Consider the following 25,258-nt stretch of genomic DNA (forward strand, 5'->3'; position numbering starts at 1 on the left):
GGCAATTTCAGCCATACCTGTTGCTACAGGTACAGTTGAAGTCGGAAGATTACATACACTTAAGGTTGGAGTCATTAAAGCTTGTTTTTCAACCACTCCAAATTCTTGTTAACAAACTATAGTTTTGGCAAGTCGGTTAGGACATCTAAAATTCACCCAACTTATTGTGGGAAGCTTGTGGAAGGCTACCTAAAATGTTTGACCCAAGTTAAACAATTTAAAGGCAATGCTACCAAATAGTAATTGAGTGTAAACTTCTAACCCACTGGGAATGTGATGAAAGAAATTAAAGCTGAAATAAATAATTATCTCTACTATTATTCTGACATTTCAAATTCTTAAAATAAAGTGGTGATCCTAACTGACCTAAGACAGGGAATTTTTACTAGGATTAAATGTCAGGAATTGTGAAAAACAGACTTTCAATGTATTTTGCTAAGGTGTATGTAAACTTCCGACTTCAACTGTATATAAAATCGAGCACACAGCCATGCAATCTCCATATACAAACATTGGCAGTAGAAGAGCTTACTGAAGATCTCAGTGACTTTCAATGTGGCACCGTCATAGGATGCCACCTTTCCAACAAGTCAGTTCGTCAAGTTTCTGCCCTGAAAGAGCTGCCCCGGTCAACTGTAAGTGCTGTTATTGTGAAGTGGAAACGTCTAGGAGCAACAACGTCTCAGCCATGAAGTGGGAAGCCACACAAGCTCACAGAACGGGACTGCCGAGTGCTGAAGCATGTAGCGTGTAAACATCCTCTTTCCTCAGTTGCAACACTCACTACCGCGTTACAAACTGCCTCTGGAAGCAAAATCAGCACAACATTTTTTTTGTCAGGAGCTTCATGAAATGGCTTTCCAAGCCTAAGATTCCCATGCGCAATGCCAAGCGTTGGGTGGAGTGGTGTAAAACTCACCGCCATTGGACTCTTGAGCAGTGGAAACGGGTTCTCTGGAGCGATGAATCACGCTTCACAATCTGGCAATCCGACGGATGAATCTAGGTTTGGCAGATGCTAGGAGAACGCTACCTGCCCTAATGCATAGTGCCAACTGTAAAGTTTGGTGGAGGAGGAATAATGGTCTGGGGCTGTTTTTCATGGTTCGGGCTAGTCCCCTTAGTTCCAGTGAAGGGAAATCTTAACGCTACAGCATACAGTGACATTTTAGACAATTCTGTGCTTCCAACTTTGTGGCAACAGTTTAGGGAAAGCCTTTTCCTGTTTCAGCATGACAATGCCCCYGTGCACAAGGCGAGGTCCATAAGAAATGGTTTTTCGTGATCGGTGTGGAAGAWCTTGACTGGTGTCACGTTCGTTATAGTGATGAGACCAAAGCGCAGCGTGATTTGAATGCATCTTCTTTTAATAAAGAAAGAACACGGAATGAACTATACAAAAACAACAAAACGAACGTGAAGCTATATAATCATAGTGCTGACACAAGCAACTAAACATAGACATAGATAATCACCCACGAAATACTCAAAGAATATGGCTGCCTAAATATGGTTCCCAATCAGAGACAACGATAAACAGCTGCTTCTAATTGAGAACCAATCTAGGCAACCATAGACATACAAAACTGCTAGACTGGTAACAACCCCATAAACATACAAAAAGACTAGACAGGACAAAAACATATAATCACCCATGTCACACCCTGACCTAACCAAAATAATAAAGAAAACAAAGAATACTAAGGTCAGGGCGTAACAACTGGCCTGCACAGAGCCCTGACCTCAACCCCATCAAACACCTTTGGGGTGAATTGGAACGCCGACTGCGAGCTGGGCCTAATAACCCAACATCAGTGGAGGCTGTTATAGCAGCAAAGGGGGGACCAACTCCATATTAATCCCCATGATTTTGGAATGAGATGTTCGAAGTGCAGGTGTCCACATACTTAAATGTCATGTAGTGTGTGTGTGAGTATATATATATAATTMGTTTTGGACTGCGCTGGGCCTTTAACTAACCAACTGATAATATTGTCTAGCTGGTATTCATAAAGATCAACATCTGAAGATCTACATCTAGCATAAAAGAACAGTCAAACATTTCCTCATAAAGGCMTGTGCCACTCAATATACAACCTTATGCATTTTTAGTGGCACATCCTTTTAACTCGTTTTCCCAAATGTTCTGACCAAGAGTGATGCAATTTGATTCAAGCTGCAGACAGAATAATTCTACTGCAGTTGCCAGTGAGCAGATTATGTTTTGCTTCCCTAATATTAGAAAATACAGTACATGAGCTTCTAACCAGATCCTCCATGTATTTTTTAATTAGGTCTGAATGAAATGGGATGATTCCATAAATACTGTCTCTTTCGTTCCCAGAGGTAGAGAGGAAGAGCTGGTCTTCAGATCCCAGGGAACACTGCTCAAGGCTCAGAATACTTCCAGGCACATAAGCAATTAAACACATTAACACACACACACACACACAGACAGAAATTAATCTAGAGTTTGGAATAGGATTTTTTTTTTTTCTCAGATTTTTGTGTTGTACTTAGTTTGATTGCAATGGTAACCTGTGTGGAACATAATAATGCAGTTCTCCTCCTCACTAATTGCATTGTACCAACCGAGGTAAGAGAGGAGAGAGACCTGAGGACTTGACTCAAACTTAACCTGTCAGATTTGGGACTCGGCTCGAAGTCGTCCTCAGTGACTTGATACTTGATTCAGACTTGCTTCAATTGACCTATTGACAGGTATGGATTTCCTTCTGGTGTTTTTCTTTGCCTCTTTGTGAATGCTACTGTTTACTATCTGATCTGGGTCTTCTTTGAAGGGCAGGCCCAGTGAGAGAGGAGTAGGATATCCCTTGTCAATGTAGAGTCTTTGATCAAGTTGGGCATTATGGTTTAATCCTCTCGAAGGGCTCTAGCCCCATCCCTAAACCTAACCTGGGGGCGTGCTCAGCAGGACGCAACGTTTTGTGTTCAGATATAAATATGCTATCTAGAACAACAAAAATGCCTCTGACATCTAGAATAAAGAATTACRTTGGCTCTATTCATAGCATTTCTATCTGCAACGTTCCAAAACGTTTTTGTACTGAACATGGCCCTGTCCTCACCTCTGTGGGAGCCACGCCCACCACCCCTCCAATTGGTCCTTTGTTCAGTTGCGTTCTCCTCAAGGCGTAGGTCAAAGTTGCCCCAAATGTAACCACTGATACCAGTTCAGATGTATTCTTCATCCGCATAATGGTTTAGGTGAGGATTATTGATAGGGTAATCTGATCCTAGATCTGAGGTTAATAGAAACTTCGACCTCTAGGACCCTTTGGTGACCTTGTTTTTGATCAGATAGCGTGTTTCTGTTATGAGCTGCTGACTTGGCCTGTCTGAAATGATTCGTTGAGTGGTGTGAGGGTGGGATGAGGAGTGTGAAGCTGCGAAAGCCTCTGTCACCGTGGCTTTACACACCGTCATCATAACGAACACCCATCTGCTCCTTCTGATATGGGTGTGTTACATATCTGTGTGTGCGTGCGTGTATCTGTGTGTGTGGGAGTGTTACCCCATGTAGCATTACAGGGTTAGGGTCAATCTCCTTTTRACCACACTTTGTTTGTTCTAATGTGCAGCCACTTGAGCGGTGTGAAAATCTGGTTATTTTCGTAGCTGTTTGAGCAATCTCAGTCTCTCTGGTTTTTATACCTTCCCCATTTTCTCAACACCTTGTAAGAGTCTGACAATGAGGAGATGAATTATTGAAATCAGGCCCACTCGTATCTGTCAGCTCGTGTGCGCCCGCCCCCACAAACGCGCACACTCTTATGTTATCCCTCTCTCTCTCTTTGATAAAGCAGACTGAGGGAAGCTCCCTGGGAGCTAGAGAGATATGGAGTGCACATGAATCGATCAGGTTCCTCTCCTACTGTAGTTTCCATGGTAACGCACCGTGCAGTCCATCCATAGTGTATCTCCTATGGAGATCAYGCCCGTGTCTTTGGATGGGGAAAGAATGAAGTAGACTTGCCACAGTTAAACACAGAGTTACCATCAGTCATGCAGTGAAATATCAAACCTTCAAATGACCCTTTCAAACGTGCTGATCTTCTAGATTCACTAATTGATTGATTCTCATCATATCAGAAATGTGACAAAAATACAGTATGAGGTAATATGAGGTGGTGTAGGCTAACCTTCCACTGTGTTTAGGCCTGCATGCTTTTAAACTGAAGCTCCGCCSCTCTATCGTTCCTTACTTTCTCTCTCACATACTGTTAAGTGTTAATGAATTGAAATTGACTTTGATACAAACTGCGTGTTCATATTCATCGTTTTGAACCGCTCTGCCTCTCTCTCCTATGCAGACAGTGTGCCGGCCGACCTGAAGGAGCCCTTCTACACAGACCAGTATGATCAGGAGCACCTGAAGCCTCCAGTGGCCAACCTGCTGCTGTCTGCTGATCTCTACTGTAGAGCCGGGAGCCTCATCCTGAAGAGTGACGCCGCCAAGCCCCTGGTTGGCCACGATGATGTCATCCAGGCCCTGGCTCAGAAGGGCCTCTACATCACAGACCAGGAGAGGCTGGTCACAGAGCGTGACCTCCGCAAGAGGCCCATACAGATGGTAAGAAAGAGGGGTTTGATTGAGAGTTTGGGGGTGGGGGATAGTGGGGGCTAGGTGGCCATCTTTGTTTTGGTTGTGGGTTCAGCTACTGTGGATTTCTTTCACATCAGATCAAATCAAATCAAGCTTTATTTATACAGCACATTTCAGACATGGAATGCAACACAATGTGCTTTTACAGGGAAGAAATAAATGAAAATATTTACTACACAACAAACATAAGAGGAACTGAATGACTAAAAAGCACCCTAACATGCTGACCACACCGCCCGCGTTGCGCCMACACTGCTCACGCGCGTCAACAACCGTCTGCGTAGCCATGCGCTAAAATAGAACTTGGTTCTACTTGTGACTCTTGACGCACTGCAAGTCACGCCTCTCCCATCTCCTCATTGAATTTTARGAGCATGTACCCATGTGGGTGATTGAAAGAGGAACTGATGTCCACAGTCCAGTCGGTGGTGGTAAAATAACAACCCAATGTTTAGATCCCAGGATAAATTAGCTAGCAACAGCAAGCTAGCTAGCTAGCTAAATTGCCATAAATGTTTMATGCTTTTCGACCTGTCCCCAAATTAATATAGTTGGTTCAGAGTTCGTTTTGATATTTCAAACATGCGTGTCCTGATCGTGTGGTGTGGGTGGACAAAAATCGACATGCGCGATGTCGCAAGCACGCACGCGGTGGGGTCAGCATGTAAGAAAAAGAAAAGTGTGTGTGTGTGCACGCGTGCGTGCGTGTCTTTTTCTATCTTCCACTCTCCCTTTTGTCTCTTTGTACATCTCTATAGCCTCTGTTTTCTCAGTGTGTTGTCTCAATCGACAGGGTTTAATTGACAGGGGTTCCCTTCCATAACGAATCAGTACACCATCATAAGCATTAGAATGGGAATGTGGGCATCCCCCTGATCATTTCAAATCCGKACCCACTATTTTGTGGTCCTCCCCAGAGTCTATATGGAATTTCAACCCTGTCTGACTGTCCGTGTTTTTCTCCCTGTACCCAGTACTGTGGCTGTCTTTTTGTCCCCATATTCTCTCTACTGCTCTTTCTCTCTATTCCCCTGTTTTATCTTTCGTTATCTTTCTCCCACTTTCTGCCTCAGTTCTCTCTCTAAGGTTCAGGTCAAAAGTAGTGCACTATTTTGGGAAGGTGCCATTTGGGATTCAGATTCTATGTTGCTTCTTATTGTGATGCTTTGTCGAGGCACTACAGGAGTGACTAGGCTAGGCTGCTTTGTCGAGGCACTACAGAAGTGACTAGGCTAAGGCTGCTTTGTCGAGGCACTACAGAAGTGACTAGGCTAGGCTGCTTATCTGTGAGGCACTACAGAAGTGACTAGGCTTAGGCTTGCTTTGTCGAGGCACTACAGAAGTGACTAGGTAAGGCTGCTTTGTCGAGGCACTACAGAAGTGACTAGGCTAGGCTGCTTTGTCGAGGCACTACAGAAGTGACTAGGCTAGGCTGCTTTGTCGAGGGCACTACAGAAGTACTAGGCTAAGGCTGCTTTGTCGAGGCACTACAGAAGTGACTAGGCTAGGCTGCTTTGTCGAGGCACTACAGAAGTGACTAGGCTAGGCTGCTTTGTCGAGGCACTACAGAAGTGACTAGGCTAGGCAGGTAGCCCTATTGAGATGGAATGAGATTATGTCTCAATTATGCTTTTAGATACAAATGTCAAATATGGGTTCTTGGGACGTTGAAATATTGAGGACACCTGCTCTTTCCATCACAGACTGACCAGGTGAATCCAGGTAAAAGCTATGGTCACTTGTTAAATCCACTTCAATCAGTGTACATGAAGTGGAGAAGACAGGTTAAAGAAGGATTTTTAATCCTTGAGWCAATTGAGACATGGATTGTGTATGTGTGCCATTTAGAGTGTGAATGGGCAAGACAAAATATTTAAGTGTCTTTGAATGGGGTATGGTAGTAGGTGCCAGGCGCACCGGCTTGTGTCAAGAACTGCAACACTGCTGGGTTTTTCAAAGAGTTTCTCCTTTGTACCAAGAATGGTCCACTCCCCAAAGGACATCCAGCCAACGTGACACAACTGTGGGAAGCATTGGAGTAAACATGGGCCAGCATCATGGGGAATCACTCAGAGATTTTGTATTATATCATATGAGAGAGCATATGAGATATCACTGCGATGACTGACTCAGTACACCTTATGCACAGACCGTATGCCCTGTAGTACTTTTCTGTAGTACTTTTCTGTAGTACTTTTCTGTAGTATGCTGTATGTGTATTGCTCTATTGCTTCACGTTTTCCTCAGTAGCCAGTAATGAATGTTCTTCATTTTAGTACAGGAGCTGCTGCTCTTAGTTCTCTCCTCTCCCTCCCCCGTAACTCCTCTAAAACAGCATTGTTGTTGATGTGACCCACAAAACAACTCTCACACACAAACTTTTGATGCTAAGAAATGTTCATTAAATGCATAAAGAAATTAGAAAAATAAGTGAAGTTTCATTCCAAGATGCTATATATCCATTTTCAGAAATGCTGCTAAATTAGATTTTATTGTTTTAAAGAAATTATATGAAAGAGATTGGTTTGTTTTTTCACTATCTAAATCAGGGCATGGGGTTGTTGAATGACAGACATGTATTTGTTTAAAATCTGTCACTTGATGGTTTCATTTCAGAGAGACAAATAACCATGTTTTTTGCAAAATGCTATATATCCGTCTCACTCTCAGAGAAATAAGTAGTACTGTGTAACGAATAACGACATTTTTTATGAAGAAATGTATAAATGATTCATTTGTGACGTCAACATAATAAAATAGAAAATATAATAATATGAGATCTGTATTTAAAACATTTAGCCCTGTAAACAAACTTAAAATGTATAAATTGATGGTTTCGGTTATGGGATTTTACTATATTCTGTTCCAGTTAAAGGGTTGTTCGGATTCAGTTAAATCTGTGGACCATCATTTTTTWAAGTCTAGCTCAGAATATGAGCTTTCCAAAACTTGTTTATATAGTATAAAGATCAGTCCTTTCGGCAGCTCAAATAATGTATTTATAAATCCCATCATTGGATGGTTCGGTAGTTGGGACTCAATAGGCCAGCATAGCTGACTTAAGTTGTAAATATAGAAAAAAGGAGTTGACTGGGAGTGTGTATGGATCTTTCAAATCTTGTAATTTTCTCAAACCATTACTGTCCATGATATCGGTAAGGGTACAGATTCCACATCTGGACCATTATGGGGGATGCAAAAGGCCACCCTCCTGATCGCAAGGTATTATTGTGAAATATTGGAATATGGTCATGCCATTTTGATTCCCAGTTTCATTGTTTTTACATTTGGCACCAAATAGAAATAGTTTACATTGTTGAAGGGGTATATTAGTGAAGACCACCTATTCCAGGGCAATAGGAGACACTATACAGTACCTTTGGAAAGTATTCAGACCCCTTGATTTTTTCCACATTTTGTTAGGTTACAGGCTTATTCTAAAATTGATTAAAATATGTTTTTCCCCCTCATCAATCTACGCACAATACCCCATAATGACAAAGCAAAAACAGGTTTTTAGGAATGCTTGCAAATAAAAAAATAAACTGATATCACATTTACATAAGTATTCAGACCCTTTACTCAGTACTTTGTTGAAGCACCTTTGGCAGCGATTACAGCCTTGAGTCTTCTTGGGTATGACTTTACAAGCTTGGCACACCTGTATTTGGGGAGTTTGTCCCATTTTTCTCTGCAGATCCTCTCAAGCTCTGTCAGGTTGGATGGGTAGTGTCGCTGCACAGCTATTTTCAGGTCTCTCCAGAGATGTTAAATCGGGTTCAAGTCCGGGCTTTGGCTGGGTCACTCAAAAGAGACTTGTCCTGAAGCCACTCCTGCGTTGTCTTGGCTGTGTGCTTAGGATCGTGGTCCTGTTGGAAGGTGAACCTTCGCCCCAGTCTGAGGTCCTGAGTGCTCTGTTGCAGGTTTACATCATGGTTCTCTGTACTCTGCTTTGTTCATCTTTGCCTCGATCCTGACTAGTCTCCTACTCCCTGCCGCTGAAAAAATCCCCACAGCTTGATGCTGCCACCATCATGCTTCACTGTAGAGATGGTGCTAGGTTTCCTCCAGACGTGATGCTTGGTTTCAGGCGAAATAGATCAATCTGGTTTCATAAGACCAGAGAAACTTGTTTGTCATGGTCTGAGAGTCTTTAGGTACATTTTGGCAAACTTCAAGCGGGCTGTCATGTGCCTTTTACTGAGGAGTGGCTTCCGTCTTGCCACTCTATCATAAAGGCCTGATTAGTGGAGTGCTGCAGAGATGGTCTCCACAGACAAACTCTAGAGCTCTGTCAGAGTGACCATCAGGTTTTTGGTCACCTCCCTGACCAAGGCCCTTCTCCCCCGATTGCTCAGTTTGTCCGGGCGGCCAGCTCTAGGAAGAGTCTTGGTGGTTCCAAACTTCTTCCATTTAAGAATGATGGAGGCCACTGTGTTCTTGAGGACCTTCAATGGTGCAGACATTTTTTGCTACCCTTCCCCAGGTCTGTGCCTCGACACAATCCTGCGTCGGAGCTCTACAGACAATTCCTTCGACCTCATGGCTTGGTTTTTGCTCAGACATGCACTGTCAACTGTGGGACCTAATATAGACAGGTGTGTGCCTTTTCCAAATCATGTCCAACCAATTGAATTTACCACAGGTAGACTCCAATCAAGTTGTAGAAAAATCTCAAGGATGATCAATGGTGACAGGGTGCACCTGAGCTCAATTTCAAGTCTCATAGCAAAGGGTCTAAATACTTATACTTAAATACTTTCGGCAACCTTTGAAAAGTCAGGCACAAACCTGTGGTACCATCCAGCCATACCCAGGAAGCGCTGAACAGCCTTGAGGGATGTGGGAATTGGGAATTCCTGCACAGCTGCAACTTTGGCTGGATCTGCATGGATATCTTCAGCATTAACCACATGACCAAGGAACTTGAGTTCTGGCAAACAGAAATTACACTTCTTCAAGTTCAGGGTCATACCTGCAGCCTTTAGTCTTTTGAAGACGGACTGTATGTCTTGCAAGTGATCCGCGACAGAGGAGGAGTAGATTATGATGTCATCCAGATACACAAGACAATTTCTTCCCCTCAGATCTCACAGGACAGTCTCCATCAACCTTGGGAAGGTTGCTGGAGCATTCTTCAAGCCAAAAGGCATGACTTTGAAGGAGTACAAACCAGCAGGGGTGACAAAGGCAGTCTTGTCCTGACTGGCGGGATCCATTGCCACCTGCCAAAAATCCGCTGTTCAGATCCAAATGACTGAAGATGGATGCCCCTGCCAGAGATTCCAGTATGTCATTGATGTTCAGTAGAGGGTAGGCATCGCTTTCTGTTAATGCATTCGGCTTCCTGTAGTCTACATAGAATCGATATCCACCATCTTTCTTTGGAATCAGGACAACCGGAGAAGCCCATCTGAATAAAAGAAGGTTCCATAACTCCATTCTCCAACATGCTTTTGAGCTGTTCATTGAGAGTTGCCAGTTTGGCGGGGGACAGCCTGCAGGGATGCTGTTTAATGGGGTTAATGGTATAGATGTTATGTTTGAAGACAGTTGTACGGCCGGGTGTAAGAGTACAGACCTCACTGTTCATCTCCAACATCTGGGAGAGCTGCCACCTCTCATCATCCGACAGACATGCCTGTTCCTCTGCTTGTTTGATGTAGAAATCAGCATCAGGTTTGCTTTTGCTCTCGAATAGAAGGGGGGGGGGTACAGCTGTAATCAGGGTGATAGCGGGGTTCTCTGGCTTCACTGGTGGAACTTGTTTTTGTCTGTTCTTTGTATTTTCTTTGTCATTGTCTTTGTCTTGACCTAGCCAGGATTCTGAATAAGGTAGCAGGCTCCACCCAGAAATTTCCAGATTGAAATGAATGATTCCGGGAATGGTCAGAACTCAGCCGAAAGGGTGGTTCGGACATCGAGATGGTCAGTCCACTGAAGAACATGAAGTCCAAGGACTACAGCAAATGCAAGGTTTGGATCTGCAAGTATAGCCACAGGAAGGTTAATAATCTCATTGTGCAGCTTTATTGTCATATCAATCCAGCCCAAGGGAGTGGTAGGTTCTCCTTTGGCCAAGTGCAATGGTCCTTCCTCCCAGGTTCTAAGCTCCTCATGAGGTAATGCCATGTTTCGCCACAGGGGATCTTGCATCAGGGTGGAAGTTGCTCCTGTGTCGATTATGGCCTTCCCTCTCCAGTTCCTAACAGTCAGAGGAACCAATAGTTGTTGCGGAATAGGAATAAGACAGCTAGTTGTGCTGTCTGAAGGCTTCATGGTGGGCATTAAGGCCGACCCAATTGTATGCAAGCCACCACGTCTGTCTAGACTGTCAGTCTTCTGACCTTTTCCTGAATCCTGACGCTGGCCATAGAGGGGGCAAGAACCTGGAGGATGTTGGACTTTACACCTCCAGCACATCACTGGACTTTTGTCTTGGATCTTGGGCACAAAGGCTGAGACGTTTTAGCCCCAGGAGAGTTATTGGGATACCGGGATGAGGGAGGTCTTGCTGTACCATGGAGAACACTGCGGAGGGTGTCAAGAATCTCCAAGTCAGTAAGGGGCCGGATAGAAAGGAAATCATTACACTTAGATAGGAAAAACAGTGGATCAACATCCTCTTCTGGGCTTCCAAAAGTGGGTAAAAGTAGTTTGATAGAGAGAGAGCTTTCCAGAGGAGGCATGACAGTGGAAAGGGGTCTTGGGGAAATGGGAGTTCTGTTTAACAGTATCTTCAAAAGGGGTTTTGTAGTGCTACCTGTTCCTATTCCCTTAATGGCAGAGCAGGTGGCAGAGGTAAACCCAGAGGGAGGTGCAGATGATTTGTCCGGAAGGGAAAAGCACTGCGTTACCTCCTGGTGCATTTCCTCCTGTTGAAGATCTGTGGCCTGTGCTTTTTCCATCTAATTATAAGGTCTCCTTTTGAGTCTGTTCAATCAAAAATCCTAGTTCCCCTGAGAGAGAGTTCTTCATGTCCTCCATAACTTCCTTCATATAAGAACACACTCCCTTCACAACAGAGGCTGACTCCTCTGCTCTCTTTTCTTGTTCCTCTTCAAGATAAGTTATGACATGATGATGGTTAGTTTCTATGAGTGTTTTGAAACTTTGCATTTTCCCTTGAACATCCTGCTTCAGAGAATCTTGTAAATATTTCTGTCTCTGAACAGTTTGTTGTCTGTTTCCCTCCATTTGACGGGGGAGGTTAGCCAACCTCAGCTGCACATCTTTCTGATGAGCCTCCACACTTTCACTGCGAATGGCATTCTCCTGCATTGTCAAACTATGGTTGGTGTGTGTCCATTGTTGTTCCATTTGTGCAGTAAGCACAGAGACACCTCTCCCAGTCTGTCTGGGTAACAGGAAGAGGTTGAAGGGAGGGTAATGGTGGAGATGTTATAGGTGAGCCGGAAGCCTGGGGATAAGGGCCAGTGCTATCCAACTCCATTACACCATCGAGTCCTTCCACAATGAAAGAATCCCGGTCATGATTACCATTAGGTGTGTCCACATTGACACAGTATGGGGTTCCAACAAAATACATTATTCAATTTTGTGTGTGTGGTGTCATGGGTGCTTCTCTTCAGGTCCCTGTTTGGGCGACAATTCTGTAGCGGTATTGTTAGAGGGGTAAAGATAAATATTTTGTTTGGGCGCCAGGCTGGTATTAACCCTTCCGAAAGGAAAAGAGTAGGATAGATGGAGTACAACTACCAGACACACATACATCAGCAGAATAGACTGCTTAGAGTGTAGCCCGTTGGCCAGATAGCCAGTGGAGAGAAAAGACAAGACACACCGTATAAAACACATGTCACAGCACAGGGGTAACCCAACAAATAATACCTCATACAATAATAAATTGCATTTAACAGCAACTTCATAGAAACAATTTACAAGAAAGAACCTAGTCATCAACATTAGAGGATTTGCAACAATGTTGCTACTGATCCATGCGATCAATAACCGGTGCGGTCCCAAAATATAACAACCACGACCTTGAGCGGTGACACCGATGATCGAATTAAACACTTTTACAACCCAAGCACACTGAAAATAACAAGACTTCTGCAGCACTGCACACACTATCAAACTGCCGCGCCAACCAAGAGCTACCCCCCCCACAGAGAGCTGGAAGTGCTATCTTTATTTTCTCCTTTCTGACTGCTGATGCGCTCTTAAAGTGGCAGCGCACGGTGAAGGCACCGTGAAGGATTTCACCACAACATTCTGACCGTGTAATTAATACACAATTTCATATATGCTATTGCTAAAATAATAATTTGGTTGTGGTCATCAAGGTGTTAGGTATTATGCAGTAGGTAGCGTTAGAATCATTTTTTCCCTTTTATTTCAAATTAGTTTGTTACTGTAGGCTATATGTAAAATTAAAATAAATCAACTGTTCAATCGATTTTATTAGTGGAGTGCCTTTGATTCAACTATGAAACAGAAACCATATGTTTTGGAACATAGTAACAGCTTCTTTTTATTACGCTATTTAAAAAATATATACTCCAAATACAAAGATGCACTGTCAGCAAAATCTGTGGTCAAATGTTGAAAACAGTGACCTAAACATCATCATGGCATTATAATGAATGTACTGTAAGTGTCGATATGACAGCAGTCAATTATTGTCAGCTCGTGCTTACATGGCGTGCGTTTTTCACCCAATGGCATCAGTTGGATTTCATTTAACGGTTACTCCTTGTCCTAACAGTTGATACAAATGATACAAACTTCCCACAAAACACTTCGCTTGCAGGTGACACTGGTGTCTTGGGTTTGGTTTTTTGTGCATTTGGCCACCTGGCACTGTCTCCTCCCCGGGAGCTGTGCACAATTTGGCTCGCGCAAAGGCTTGCGTGGAATCTTTGCTGCTGCCTTGGCCCTAAGATGTCTCTCACGTAACCCGTATGCCAGACTCATGATGAAGTCTCTAATGGGCAAGGGTGTTGTTCATGCATTTCTTGAACGACACGTTTGCTTTGATTGCAGCCAAATCAAGCATGTTGTAGAACAAAGCAACAGGCCAGCTTCAGGTGCCTCCTTTCACAGAGTATTGCCGTGCCATCTGATCCAAAACATCCACAACAACCTATGGAGCAGAGTAAAGTAGAGAACATTAGGATTATTTTCTCATAGAATAAACAACACGTGTTATACAGAAGATCATAGTTATACTATCGCCCTGTAGCACTCACTTCTGTCATCATGAAGTGCTTTGAGAGAGTAGTCAAGGATCTCTTTTTTTCTACCATGTTATTGACTTGTTTATTGTTTACTCCATGTGTAACTCTGTGTTGTCTGTTCACACTGCTATGCTTTATCTTGGCCAGGTCGCAGTTGCAAATGAGAACTTGTTCTCAACTAGCCTACCTGGTTAAATAAAGGTGAAATAAAAAAAATAAAAAAATAAAAAAAGGATCATATCACCTCCACCTTACCTGTCACCCTAGACCCACTTCAATTTGCTTACCGCCCCAATAGATCCACAGACAATGCAATCGCCATCACACTGCACACTGCCCTATCCCATCTGGATAAGAGGAATACCTGTGTAAGAATGCTGTTCATTGACTATAGCTCAGCATTCAACACCATAGTACCCTCCAAGCTCATCATTAATGCTCGAGGCCCTGGGTCTGAACCTCGCCCTGTGCAATTGGGTCCTGGACTTCCTGACGGGCTGCCCCCAGGTGGTGAAGGTAGGAAACAACACCTCCACTTTACTGATCCTCAACACTGGGGCCCCACAAGGGTGCGTGCTCTGCCCCCCCTGTACTCCCTGTTCACCCATGACTGCGTGTCCAGGCACGCCTCCAACTCAATCATCAAGTTTGCAGACAACACAATAATAGTGGGCTTGATTACCAACAATGACGAGACAGCCTACAGGGAGGAGGTGAAGGCTCTGGGAGTTTGATGCCAGGAAAATAACCTCTCACTCAAAGTCAACAAAACAAAGGAGATGATCGTGGACTTCAGGAAACAGCAGAGGAAGCACCCCCCTATCTACATCGACGGGACAGCAGTGGAGTAGGTGGAATGCTTCAAATTCCTTGGCGTACACATCACTGACAAACTGAAATGGTCCACTCACACAGACAGTGTGGTGAAGAAGGCGCAACAGGAGGCTGAAGAAATGTTGCTTGTCACCTAAAACCCTCACAAACTTTTACAGATCCACAATTGAGAGCATCCTGTCGGGCTGTATCAACGCCTGGTACGGCAACTGCACCGCCCACGACTGCAGGGCTCTCCAGAGGGTGGTGCGGTCTGCACAATGCATCACCGGGGGCAAACTACCTGCCCTCCAGGACACCTACAGCACCCAATGTCACAGGAAGGCCAAAAAGATAATCAAGGACAACAACCACCCGAACCACTACCTGTTCACCCTGCTATCATCCAGAAGGCGAGGACAGTACAGGTGCATCAAAGCTGGGACCAAGAGACTGAAAAACAGCTTCTATCTGAAGGCCATCAGACTGTTAAATAGCCATCACTAGCACAGAGATGCTGCTGCCTATATACACAGCCTTGAAATCATTGGCCACTTTAATAAATGGAACACTAGTCACTTTAATAATGTCACTTTAATAATATCTTGCGTTACTCATCTGTCATGACTCTCATGGTCGAGGATCCAAGGCCTCAGATCAGCTTGACAAATGGCTGACAGATAGCCAGACCCCCCTCACTTCCACAGGAGAGGAGAGGGGGGGCTGGGACAGTTTTATGACACCTCACACCAATCGTAAATATTATGCAGCAGAGAACCCTCTCCTGCTCTTCAGTATCAACCAAAGGAATGCTTTGTATAGAGAGACTGTTGGCCGCCCAAAAACTCTAACATCCAAAAATGTAATATTGGAACAATATCTCTAAGATAGGAATGTTAGGAATGGTCAGTGGGGATCTAAAGAAAATCATGTCATATTGTTTTTCATTTGTAATGTCATTAATAACTGTATAACGAAAATACTGTAACATGAAGAGCTTTCACACTGTATGTCAAGTTTACATCCTTTACTATTTTGTTAAGATTTTTAAGGTGATTTTAGTTTTCTAACGACATCATAGTTTTCATGTCCTTTGCACATTAACTAAGCCATGCCCCGAATGAGGTCTGAAGAGCGTGTCAGTGTGATGGAACTGCCCTTTATCGACCAGAGTGCTTAAAAGGACTCGCTAAGAATTAACATACCAGACCAGCAGACATGAAGTGTGAGCTAAACGTTACAAATGGTTGAAACTCTAAGACCAGAAAAGGTGTAGCTGTGGCTACACTGCTGAAAATAGTTAGACCTTTGAATCTCCACACGAGGTGAAGAAGATAAAGACTAGACCTTAACATAGCCAGTCTGCAGCTGGGCATGTAAAAGTGGTCCTAGAACTTTGATTAAAGACACGAGGTGGGAAGGAAGAAAATCCCATCAGTTATAAATATTGATGTATCTGAAGATCTGTTCTGAAGAAACACTCCATTGGAGACAGGACAACCCATTGAGCCGTTCCCCATAGAAGGATCGATTGGTTTCAACAGAGCGACGACAAACAAAGACATCTTCACGTAAATGCATTACATTTCTTACCCAAACGGCGGCGGCTCGTGTGTAAGGTACAGTGGGGCAAAAAGGTATTTAGTCAGCCACCAATTGTGCAAGTTCTCCCACTTAAAAAGATGAGAGAGGCATGTAATTTTCATCATAGGTACACTTCAACTATGACAGACAAAATGAGAAAAAAAAATCCAGAAAATCACATTGTAGGATTTTTAATGAATTTATTTGCAAATTATGGTGGAAAATAAGTATTACCGTTCTGGCTTTTTTTGCGCTTAGGCCTCAGGTGTAGGTTCAGAATCAGAAGAATAATTATCTTTATTAATTTCTTCTCCACCATTTGAGTTGTTTTCATTCATGTTCATTCATTTGTCTTGGTCTTCTTGTCGTTGTACATTTTGCACTCTCTCACTGTGTACTCCAAGTAGGCCAGAGTAGACTGATAAGACTGCTTGGATTTGGTGGACTGATACAGGGTACATACCATTTTGAGATTATAATTAGAATACACCAATACAATAAAATGGCCCTGTTCTTCATTCACAATCGGTGATTACATAATGATGCATCATTCGCTTTCCCACACTCACCCATTCTCCCCCTTTCCCCTCATCATACTTTACTTCATTTATTTCATCTTTTGTTATACGTGTGAAATTAGTTTCGGTATTGTTTTTTAGGATAAAAATAAATGGAATTGAGCTAAGCATAGGCAAAATCTTAGAGGAAAACCTGGTTCAGTCTGCTTTCCAACAGACACTGGGAGACAAATTCACCTTTCAGCAGGACAATAACCTGAAACACAAGGCCAAATATACACTGGAGTAGCTTACCAAGATGACATTGAATGTTCCTGAGTGGCCTAGTACAGTTTTGACTTAAATCAGCTTGAACATCTATGGCAAGACTTGAAAGTGGCTGTCTAGCAATGATCAACAACCAACTTGACAGAGCTTGAAGAATAAAAAAATTGCAAATATTGTTGTGCAAAGGTGTGCAAAGCTCTTAGAGACTTACCAGAAGCACTCACAGCTGTAATCGCTGCCAAAGGTGATTCAAACATGTATATTACATATATATTAGTGTTTTATTCTTTTTACAAATTTTAGAATTTTTCTTCTACTTTGACATTACAGAGTATTATGTGTAGATCGTTGTTAAAAAATGACAATGAAATCCATTTTAATCCCACCTTGTAAAACAACATTTTGAAAAAGTAAAGGGGTGTAAATACTTTATGAAGGCACTGTATAAGGGTTTGGGACACCTGGAACAATCACGTGACAAAAACCTCCAGGGGACCATGACACAACGTCCCAAGAACATTCAGGGGGCCATGACACAGCGTCTCAAGAACGTCCTAAAAACTTCCTCAGGGATGTCCCAGGGGCAAACCGGGAAATAGACAAAACTTCCAGGGGACCATGACACAATGTCCCAAGAACGTGCTAAAAACGTCCTCGGCGACATCCTCGGGAGAAACCGGCAACTAGACAAAACCTTCAGTGGACCATGACACAACGTCACAAGAAAGTTCAGGGGACCAAGACACAACGCCTCAAGACTAAAATGGTCTCCCATAGAACGTTCCCTTGAGACCATCACGCAACGTCCTAAGGACTAGTAAAATGAAAGTCCTGAGAACGTCCTAAAAAGTTCCTGACATGGTCCTCAGTGACGTCCTGGGAACGTACAGGGAACTAGAGAAAGGTCCTCCGGAGAACGTTCTCTTTGGACCATCACGTGACATTCTTAGATCGTTCTCAGAACATCAATGGGATAACGTCGCGCCAAAACCCTCAAGGGACCTAATGGGAACGTCACCGAATGTCCTCAGGATATCCCCTGTTTGCTGTGTTTATGTATTCCGTTCCCACTGCCCAGGATTGACTTATCAGCCTCTACAGTGTTTGAAGCACTGTAGATCAGGGGCCTGCTGATTTCTAAATCAAGTGTCAACTCGCTCCACTTGGGACACGTTGCATTTCAGAACAAATAAGCAATTCTGAAATGGTAGTACCGCGGAAATCCCCAATCTCTACTGATTGAATAGTGGAAACACATCAATCCACAGCAGTCCGAAAGACTGACCTGTATTGTTGTCTACCGGTGCGTACTGTGGAGACATTGTAATGTGTATGGATTGCAAAGGTGTGTGGCTGCAGCATTGAAATGTCAACTCAGGAGATTGAGCAGCATCTGTTATTTAAGGAAGATTCTATTTAAAGATTGGCTGTGTGGAGAGCTGACAGCAAGGATCTGTCACCGCAAGTGTGAAAATGTTTTTTAAAAGGGATAGTTTTCCAAAACTTTTACCCAAAGGACCGTTTTTTTTTACACAACAGAGGAATAAAGAAAGAGCCAAATATATTTGTAATCCAGTTTACTTGGTTGTGTATTGTGTCAGCTAGTTATTGCATCAAATAGATGTTCTTTGTAGGTCTTGTGTTTTGTCTAGTATACCCATACTTTATCAAAAAGTAGTTAGTGATATTGTGTTGTTTCTGAGAGGTGGTGTTACATTTTTAGATGCAGCTGTTGTCTTTATCTGCTGTGTGATGCTGTGGTCTCTTATGTAATGGGATATTGCACGTTAAAACAGATTTGACTATATGTTCTGCTCGTCTGGCAAACAGAAGTTCTCTGCAATGCAGCTCTCTCTCTCTCTCTCTCGCTTTCTCGCTCTGTCGCTCCCTCCTTTCTTTGATTCTGTCGCTCCCTCCTTTCTTTGATTCTGTGATGGACTCACACATCTGAAGACACTCGCTACAAATTGCAGCTGCCTCCCACCCACACACCCACATGCTGTGTTACTCACTTATGGTATACACACACATACAGTTGAAGTTGGAAGTTTCCATACACTTAGGTTCGAGTCATAAAAATTCATTTTTCAACCACTCCACAAATTTCTTGTTACCAAACTATAGTTTTGGCAAGTCAGTTAGGACATCTACTTTGTGCATGACACAAGTAATTTTTCCAACAATTGTTTACAGACAGATTATTTCACTTATATTTCACTATCACAACTCTAGTGGGTCAGAAGTTTACATACACTAAGTTGACTGTGCCTTTAAACAGCTTGGACAATTACAGAAAATGATATCATGGCTTTAGAAGCTTCTGATAGGCTAATTGACATAATTTGAGTCAATTGGAGGTGCACCTGTGGATGTATTTCAAGGCCTACCTTGGAACTCAGTGGCCCTATGCTTGACATCATGGGAAAATCCAAATAAATCAGCCAAGACCTCAGAAAAGAAATTGCAGACCTCCACAAGTCTGGTTCATCCTTCGGCGCAATTTCCAAACGCCTGAAGGTCCCACGTTCATCTGTACAAACAATAGTACGCACGTATAAACACCATGGGACCACACAGCCGTCATACCACTGTCACGCCCTGACCTTAGAGAGCCGTTTTATTTCTCTATTTGGTTAGGTCAGGGTGTGATTTGGGGTGGGCATTCTATGTTGTCTATTTCTTTGTTTTTGGCCGAGTATGGTTCCCAATCAGAGGCAGCTGTCTATCGTTGTCTCTGATTGGGAATCATACTTATGTAACAGTACAACTTTAGTGCGTCCCCTCGCCCCGACCCGGGCGCGAACCAGGGACCCTCTGCACACATCAACAACTGACACCCACAAAGCGTCGTTACCCATCGCTCCACAAAAGCCACGGCCCTTGCAGAGCAAGGGGCAACACTACTTCTAGGTTTCAGAGCAAGTGACGTAACTGATTGAAATGCTAGTAGCGCGTACCCGCTAACTAGCTAGCCATTTCACATCCGTTACACTCACCCCCCTTTCAACCTCCTCCTTATCCGCAGCAACCAGTGATCCGGGTCAACAGCATCAATGTAACAGTATAACTTTAAACCGTCCCCTCGCACCGACACGGGCGCGAACCAGGGTCCCTCTGCACACATCAACAACGGTCGCCCACGAAGCATCGTTACCCATCGCGTCACAAAGGCCGCGGCCCTTGCAGCGCAAGGGGCAAGACTACTTCTAGGTTTCAGAGCAAGTGACGTAACTGATTGAAATGCTAGTAGCGCGTACCCGCTAACTAGCTAGCCATTTCACATCCGTTACACTTAGGCAGCCCTTTTTCCTACCTTCTGTTGTGGGATCTTGTCTTTTTGTGTTGCATGTGTTGCACTCCTAGCTTTACGTTCGTTGAGTTGTTTATTGTTTTTGGTGGAACATTTAAAAAATTAAAGAAAATGTAAGTCGAAAATGTACCACGGTCTTCATTTAACAACGGACGTAACAACCACTCAGGAAGGAGACGCGTCCTGTCTCCTAGAGATTAACGTACTTTGGTGCGTTAAGTGCAAATCAACAATTCCAGAACAACAGCAAAGGACCTTGTGAAGATGCTGGAGGAAACAGGTACAAAAGTATCTATATCCACAGTCAAACAAGTCCTAAACCGACATCACCTGAAAGGCCGCTCAGCAAGGAAGAAGCCACTGCTCCAAAACCGCCATAAAAAAGCCAGACTACGGTTTGCAACTGCACATGGGCGCAAAGAAAGTACTTTTTGGAGAAATGTTCTCTGGTCTGATGAAACAAAAACAGAACTGTTTGGCCATAATGACCATCGTTATGTTTGGAGGAAAAAGGGGGAKGCTTGCAAGCCGAAGAACACCATCCCAACGATGAAGCACGGGGGTGGCAGCATCATGTTGTGGGGGTGCTTTGCTGCAGGGGGGACTGGTGCATTTCACAAAATAGATGGCATCATGAGGGAGAGAAATTATGTGGATATATTGAAGCAACATCTCAAGACATCAGTCAGGAAGTTAAAGCTTGGTCGCAAATGGGTCTTCCAAATGGACAATGACCCCAAGCATACTTCCAAAGTTGTGGCAAAGTGGCTTATGGACAACAAAGTCAAGGTATTGGAGTGGCCATCACAAAGCCCTGACCTCATCCTATAGAACATTTGTGGGCAGAACTGAAAAAAGTGTGTGCGAGCAAGGAGGCCTAGAAACCTAACTCCAGCTCTGTCAGGAGGAATGGGCCAAAATTCACCCAACTTATTGTGGTAAGCTTGTGGAAGGCTACCTGAAACGTTTGACCCAAGTTAAACAATTTTAAAGGCAATGCTACCAAATACTAATTGAGTGTATGTAAACTCCTGACCCACTGGGAATGTAATGAAAGAAATATAAGCTGAAATAAATACTTCTCTCTACTATTATTCTGACATTTCACATTCCCAAAATAAAGTGGTGATCCAAACTGACCAAAGACAGGGAATTTTTGCTAGGATTAAATGTCAGGAATTGTGAAAAACTGAGTTTAAATGTATTTGGCTAAGGTGTATGTAAACTTCCGATTTCAACTGTACTCTGGTGCTCATACACACTTATGGTACACACATATTGTACATTTCCTGCCACTCACACACCTATGGTACATACACACACACACACACACACACACATACACAAACGCACCACACAAACACACTCATGTCCGGTCTAAATCTAGCATGTTACTGTAATGACCGGCATTATAGCCTACACGTCATATCATATGACTTGATGACCAACAGCTGTAGATCAAGGTCATTGCTACATTTAAGCAACATGTTCTGCTTTTGGACATACTCTAGTACATTATTTCTATTGTCACAATATCTCTTTGTATGATTTCAAAACCATTGGACTCTCCCAAAGTTTTTTTTACTTTGTGCGTAAAGCCAGTTCTACGGTGTCCATAGGATAGACTCAATTCTAATATGGACAAGCTACAATTAGACACACCAAAGATACAGTAGGTCCGCACTCAAAATATTTCGAAAAGAGCTTACTTTCTTTGAATTGTAACTCAGCATTCCTCGTGCCATGTTGAAGGAGGGTTAGCAGTGGGAAAGACAATGGGGCAGAGCTTGACAATTCTGTCTAGGGATGAAAGGATGGATGCTAAGCTCTACCGACATGTGAGAAGTTGCTGAGGCTGGGTCCAGAAGTTTTTCTGCTCTCTGTCAAGGCTTTTTGGTTTGCTGTGTTTGCAAAGAATACCAAATGAAGTAGCAGCTCTACTGTAACCATTCCTAAAGGTTTTGCTGATATGGGAAGGAAAGTATTTTTTGTTTTTTGAAAATTTTTGATAAGTTAAGGAAGACCCTTTTCCTAGGTGGTCTGTGATTATAGCTGTAGTTTGGTTGTTAAAAGTCACTGTGAAAGTTTAACTAAGGCTATACATTTGTAACAGAGTAGGCTCTGTCCCTCTCCCTCACTGGGCACGACCCTGGGACCCTCTGCACAACAACACTTCACACTCACAAACCTGCATTAGAAATATCGCTCCACAAAAACCATAGCCCTCACAGAGCAAGGGAAACAACTACTTCTTGGTCTCGGAGCTGGTGGACACTACCTGCACAATGGACGCTACTAGCACATGTACACAGCTAACTAGCTAGCAATTCCCTATTTACACTTTGGTCAGCCAACCCAGACCCCTACACCTTAGTGAAGCTGTATTTACAGAGAGAAGAACTCTCCACTATATCTAGGGCTCTGTAGCTGTAAAGTCATTTTGTATTTCTTATGAATAATCAATGCAAGCTATTTGTGTGTATTGGAAGAATTGAATAACCTAGATATTAAGTAGTAGCATTGTGTAATGAACCGATCGGGTAATTAAGCTGTGTTTGGCATAGTTTTTCACGTATACTCCCTCTCCGGCGCTTGAGGTCGCCAGGCTACACATTATTACGCACACCTGTCACCATCGTTACGCGCATTAGCGCCTCATCAGACTCGGCCGGCTCGCCAGGCTCCCACGCCTCGGCCGGCTCGTCAGGTTCCCACGCCTCGACCGGCCTGCTCCTCGGGACCGTCCCTCTGGGGGTTTACTGTCACGTATACTTCCTCTCCGGCACTCGAGGTCATCAGGCTGCTCATTATTACGCACACCTGTCACCGTCGTTACGCGCATCAGCGCCTCATCAGACTCACCTAGACTCAATCGCCTGCCTGATTACTTTCCCTATATATGTCATGCTTGCCTCCCTTTGGTTCTTTCCCTAGGCGTTATTGTTTCTGTTCCGTTATTTCATATCTGTACGCTACTTGTGTTTCTTGTTTTGTTTCTTGTGTTGTTAATTATTAAAGTCACTCCCTGATCTTGCTTCCCGACTCCCAGCGTACACGTTACACAGTTTCACGTTTTATTTGTCACATGCAGATGGGCTTACAAGTTAAGCATTTCACAGTACTTCTCAACAGTACAGTATTCAATATCAAAATAGTATAACTAAAAAAAACATGAGAAATTAGAGAGAGAGAAAAAATTAATGTAAGCTATATACAGGGTCCGTGCCAGTACCAAATGTACAAAGTGCAGGGATACTGGAGTAGTTGAGGTAGATACTATATGTACATGTAGGCAGGGATTAGGAGAAAGTGACTGGTAGCAGAGAGCTCCTAGTATATGCTGGGGTATCAGGCTTGTGTTATGTCGGTGTATTGTATTCTATAGGACTGTTATTGCCCGCAATTAAGGGTGTTTGAAGTGGTCCCTGTAGCATAAAGTGTGGTATAGACCAGGTGGTTGGCACATGGCATAGTTTTTCACGTATACTCTCTCTGCGGCACTTGACGTGAATATCATGATGATAAACTGCTCTAAATCACTGTATATCTTGGATATGTTGCTTATTTAAATAGGGAGTAGTAGTAAATAGGTCATTATGCTTGCCAGTATGCTCCGATATACTTTACATCCCTGTCACCTCTATCACCATGGATACCGCTCTGACTACTGTAAGCATACTCCTGGAATGGGTAGATGTGCCTAACTTTTGACTGGTACTTGCTTAATTAATTAGAATAATATTATGGTGTTTCTATTCCATAAAAAACTAAAAACCCTCTGGGTTTCTGTTAGAATGGAACGGAAAATATAACACTGTACAGCGTGATGGTCGGCAGTACAGTACTGGGCTATTTAGCTAAAGAATCTCTGTGTCGTGCGGACAGGAGACCGGGGTTCAATCCCCCGATGGGGAGGAAGGAGTAGGCTGTCTTTGTTCTTAACTGATTCCATAAGTGTTATTTCATAGTTGTGATGTCTTCACTATTATTCTACAATGTAGAAAATAGTAAAAATATAGAAAAATCCTGGAATGAGTACAGTATATGTGTCCACATTTTTGACTGGTACTTCCTAGAACGGAAAATATGGCGCTGTACAACGTGACGGTGGGCTATTTAGCTAAAGAATCCCTGCAGGGCACGAGGAAGGAGTAGGCTTTCCTTGTAAATAAGAATGTGTTCTTAACTGACTTACCTAGTTAAATAAAGGTTACACTAAGAGCATAACATTTCTGCATCCTAATTTTAGAATTCTTGTCTAACCAATACCCAAATGGAGATTAAGTGAAAATATAAATATCATTGATTTATCAAGACCAGGGCCCATGCTTAGCTCAGAGCAGGACAAAATGTTGTTATAATAGTTTTTGGCTTTTGCTTCTAACTTTTATATGCTCTTTAAATAAATAAGACCTACACCATTTTAACAGCACATTACTCAACACTAGTGAGACTAATTTCGTCTATGGTAGGCCTACAGCATATCGAGATAAATAAAAAAATCAATGACATGACTCTCCGCCAATAATTACATTTAGGGGATTGGAGGACTCTAAATGAATATCTAAGGGGCTTTTATATAATTCTAAATTAATTAATAATAATAATCACTTTATTTAAAAAGTAACAATATTTTGCAGATTTCGTTTTCATTTAACCTAGAGTGAGCGAGAAAAAGGCCATTCTTGAACATGGGATGAGACATTCTCACTAATTTGTAAATAAAGCCAGTTTGTTATTTAGAAAGGTTTCTCCAGAAATAAATCAAACTTGATTATTTAGCAGTCATCACTTGCTTATATTCAGTCAACACATATCTTAAGAATATCATGGAAAATTTGAAAATGTTAGTTTCTCCATGCTTGTTTCAGAGCAGCGCGACACGGTCCACAGCGGGAAGGCTATGTATTCTGTGCCCACTCGTGGTATCTCTCTTCGG

At 43.0% G+C, this 25,258-nt stretch overlaps 1 protein-coding gene across 1 annotated transcript in view; it reads left to right on the plus strand.

The window, feature by feature from the left end:
* Positions 1-25,258, plus strand: part of camsap2a (calmodulin regulated spectrin-associated protein family, member 2a) — an 87,674-nt gene that overhangs the window by 9,385 nt on the left and 53,031 nt on the right. The window contains exon 2 of the mRNA XM_070447455.1: positions 4,335-4,594. Coding sequence (XP_070303556.1) covers positions 4,335-4,594 — 260 coding nt within the window. The remainder of the gene's footprint in view (positions 1-4,334; positions 4,595-25,258) is intronic.

The sequence above is a fragment of the Salvelinus sp. IW2-2015 genome, linkage group LG16, assembly GCF_002910315.2.
Source record: "Salvelinus sp. IW2-2015 linkage group LG16, ASM291031v2, whole genome shotgun sequence".
In the NCBI taxonomy this organism is placed as follows: Eukaryota; Metazoa; Chordata; class Actinopteri; order Salmoniformes; family Salmonidae; genus Salvelinus; species Salvelinus sp. IW2-2015.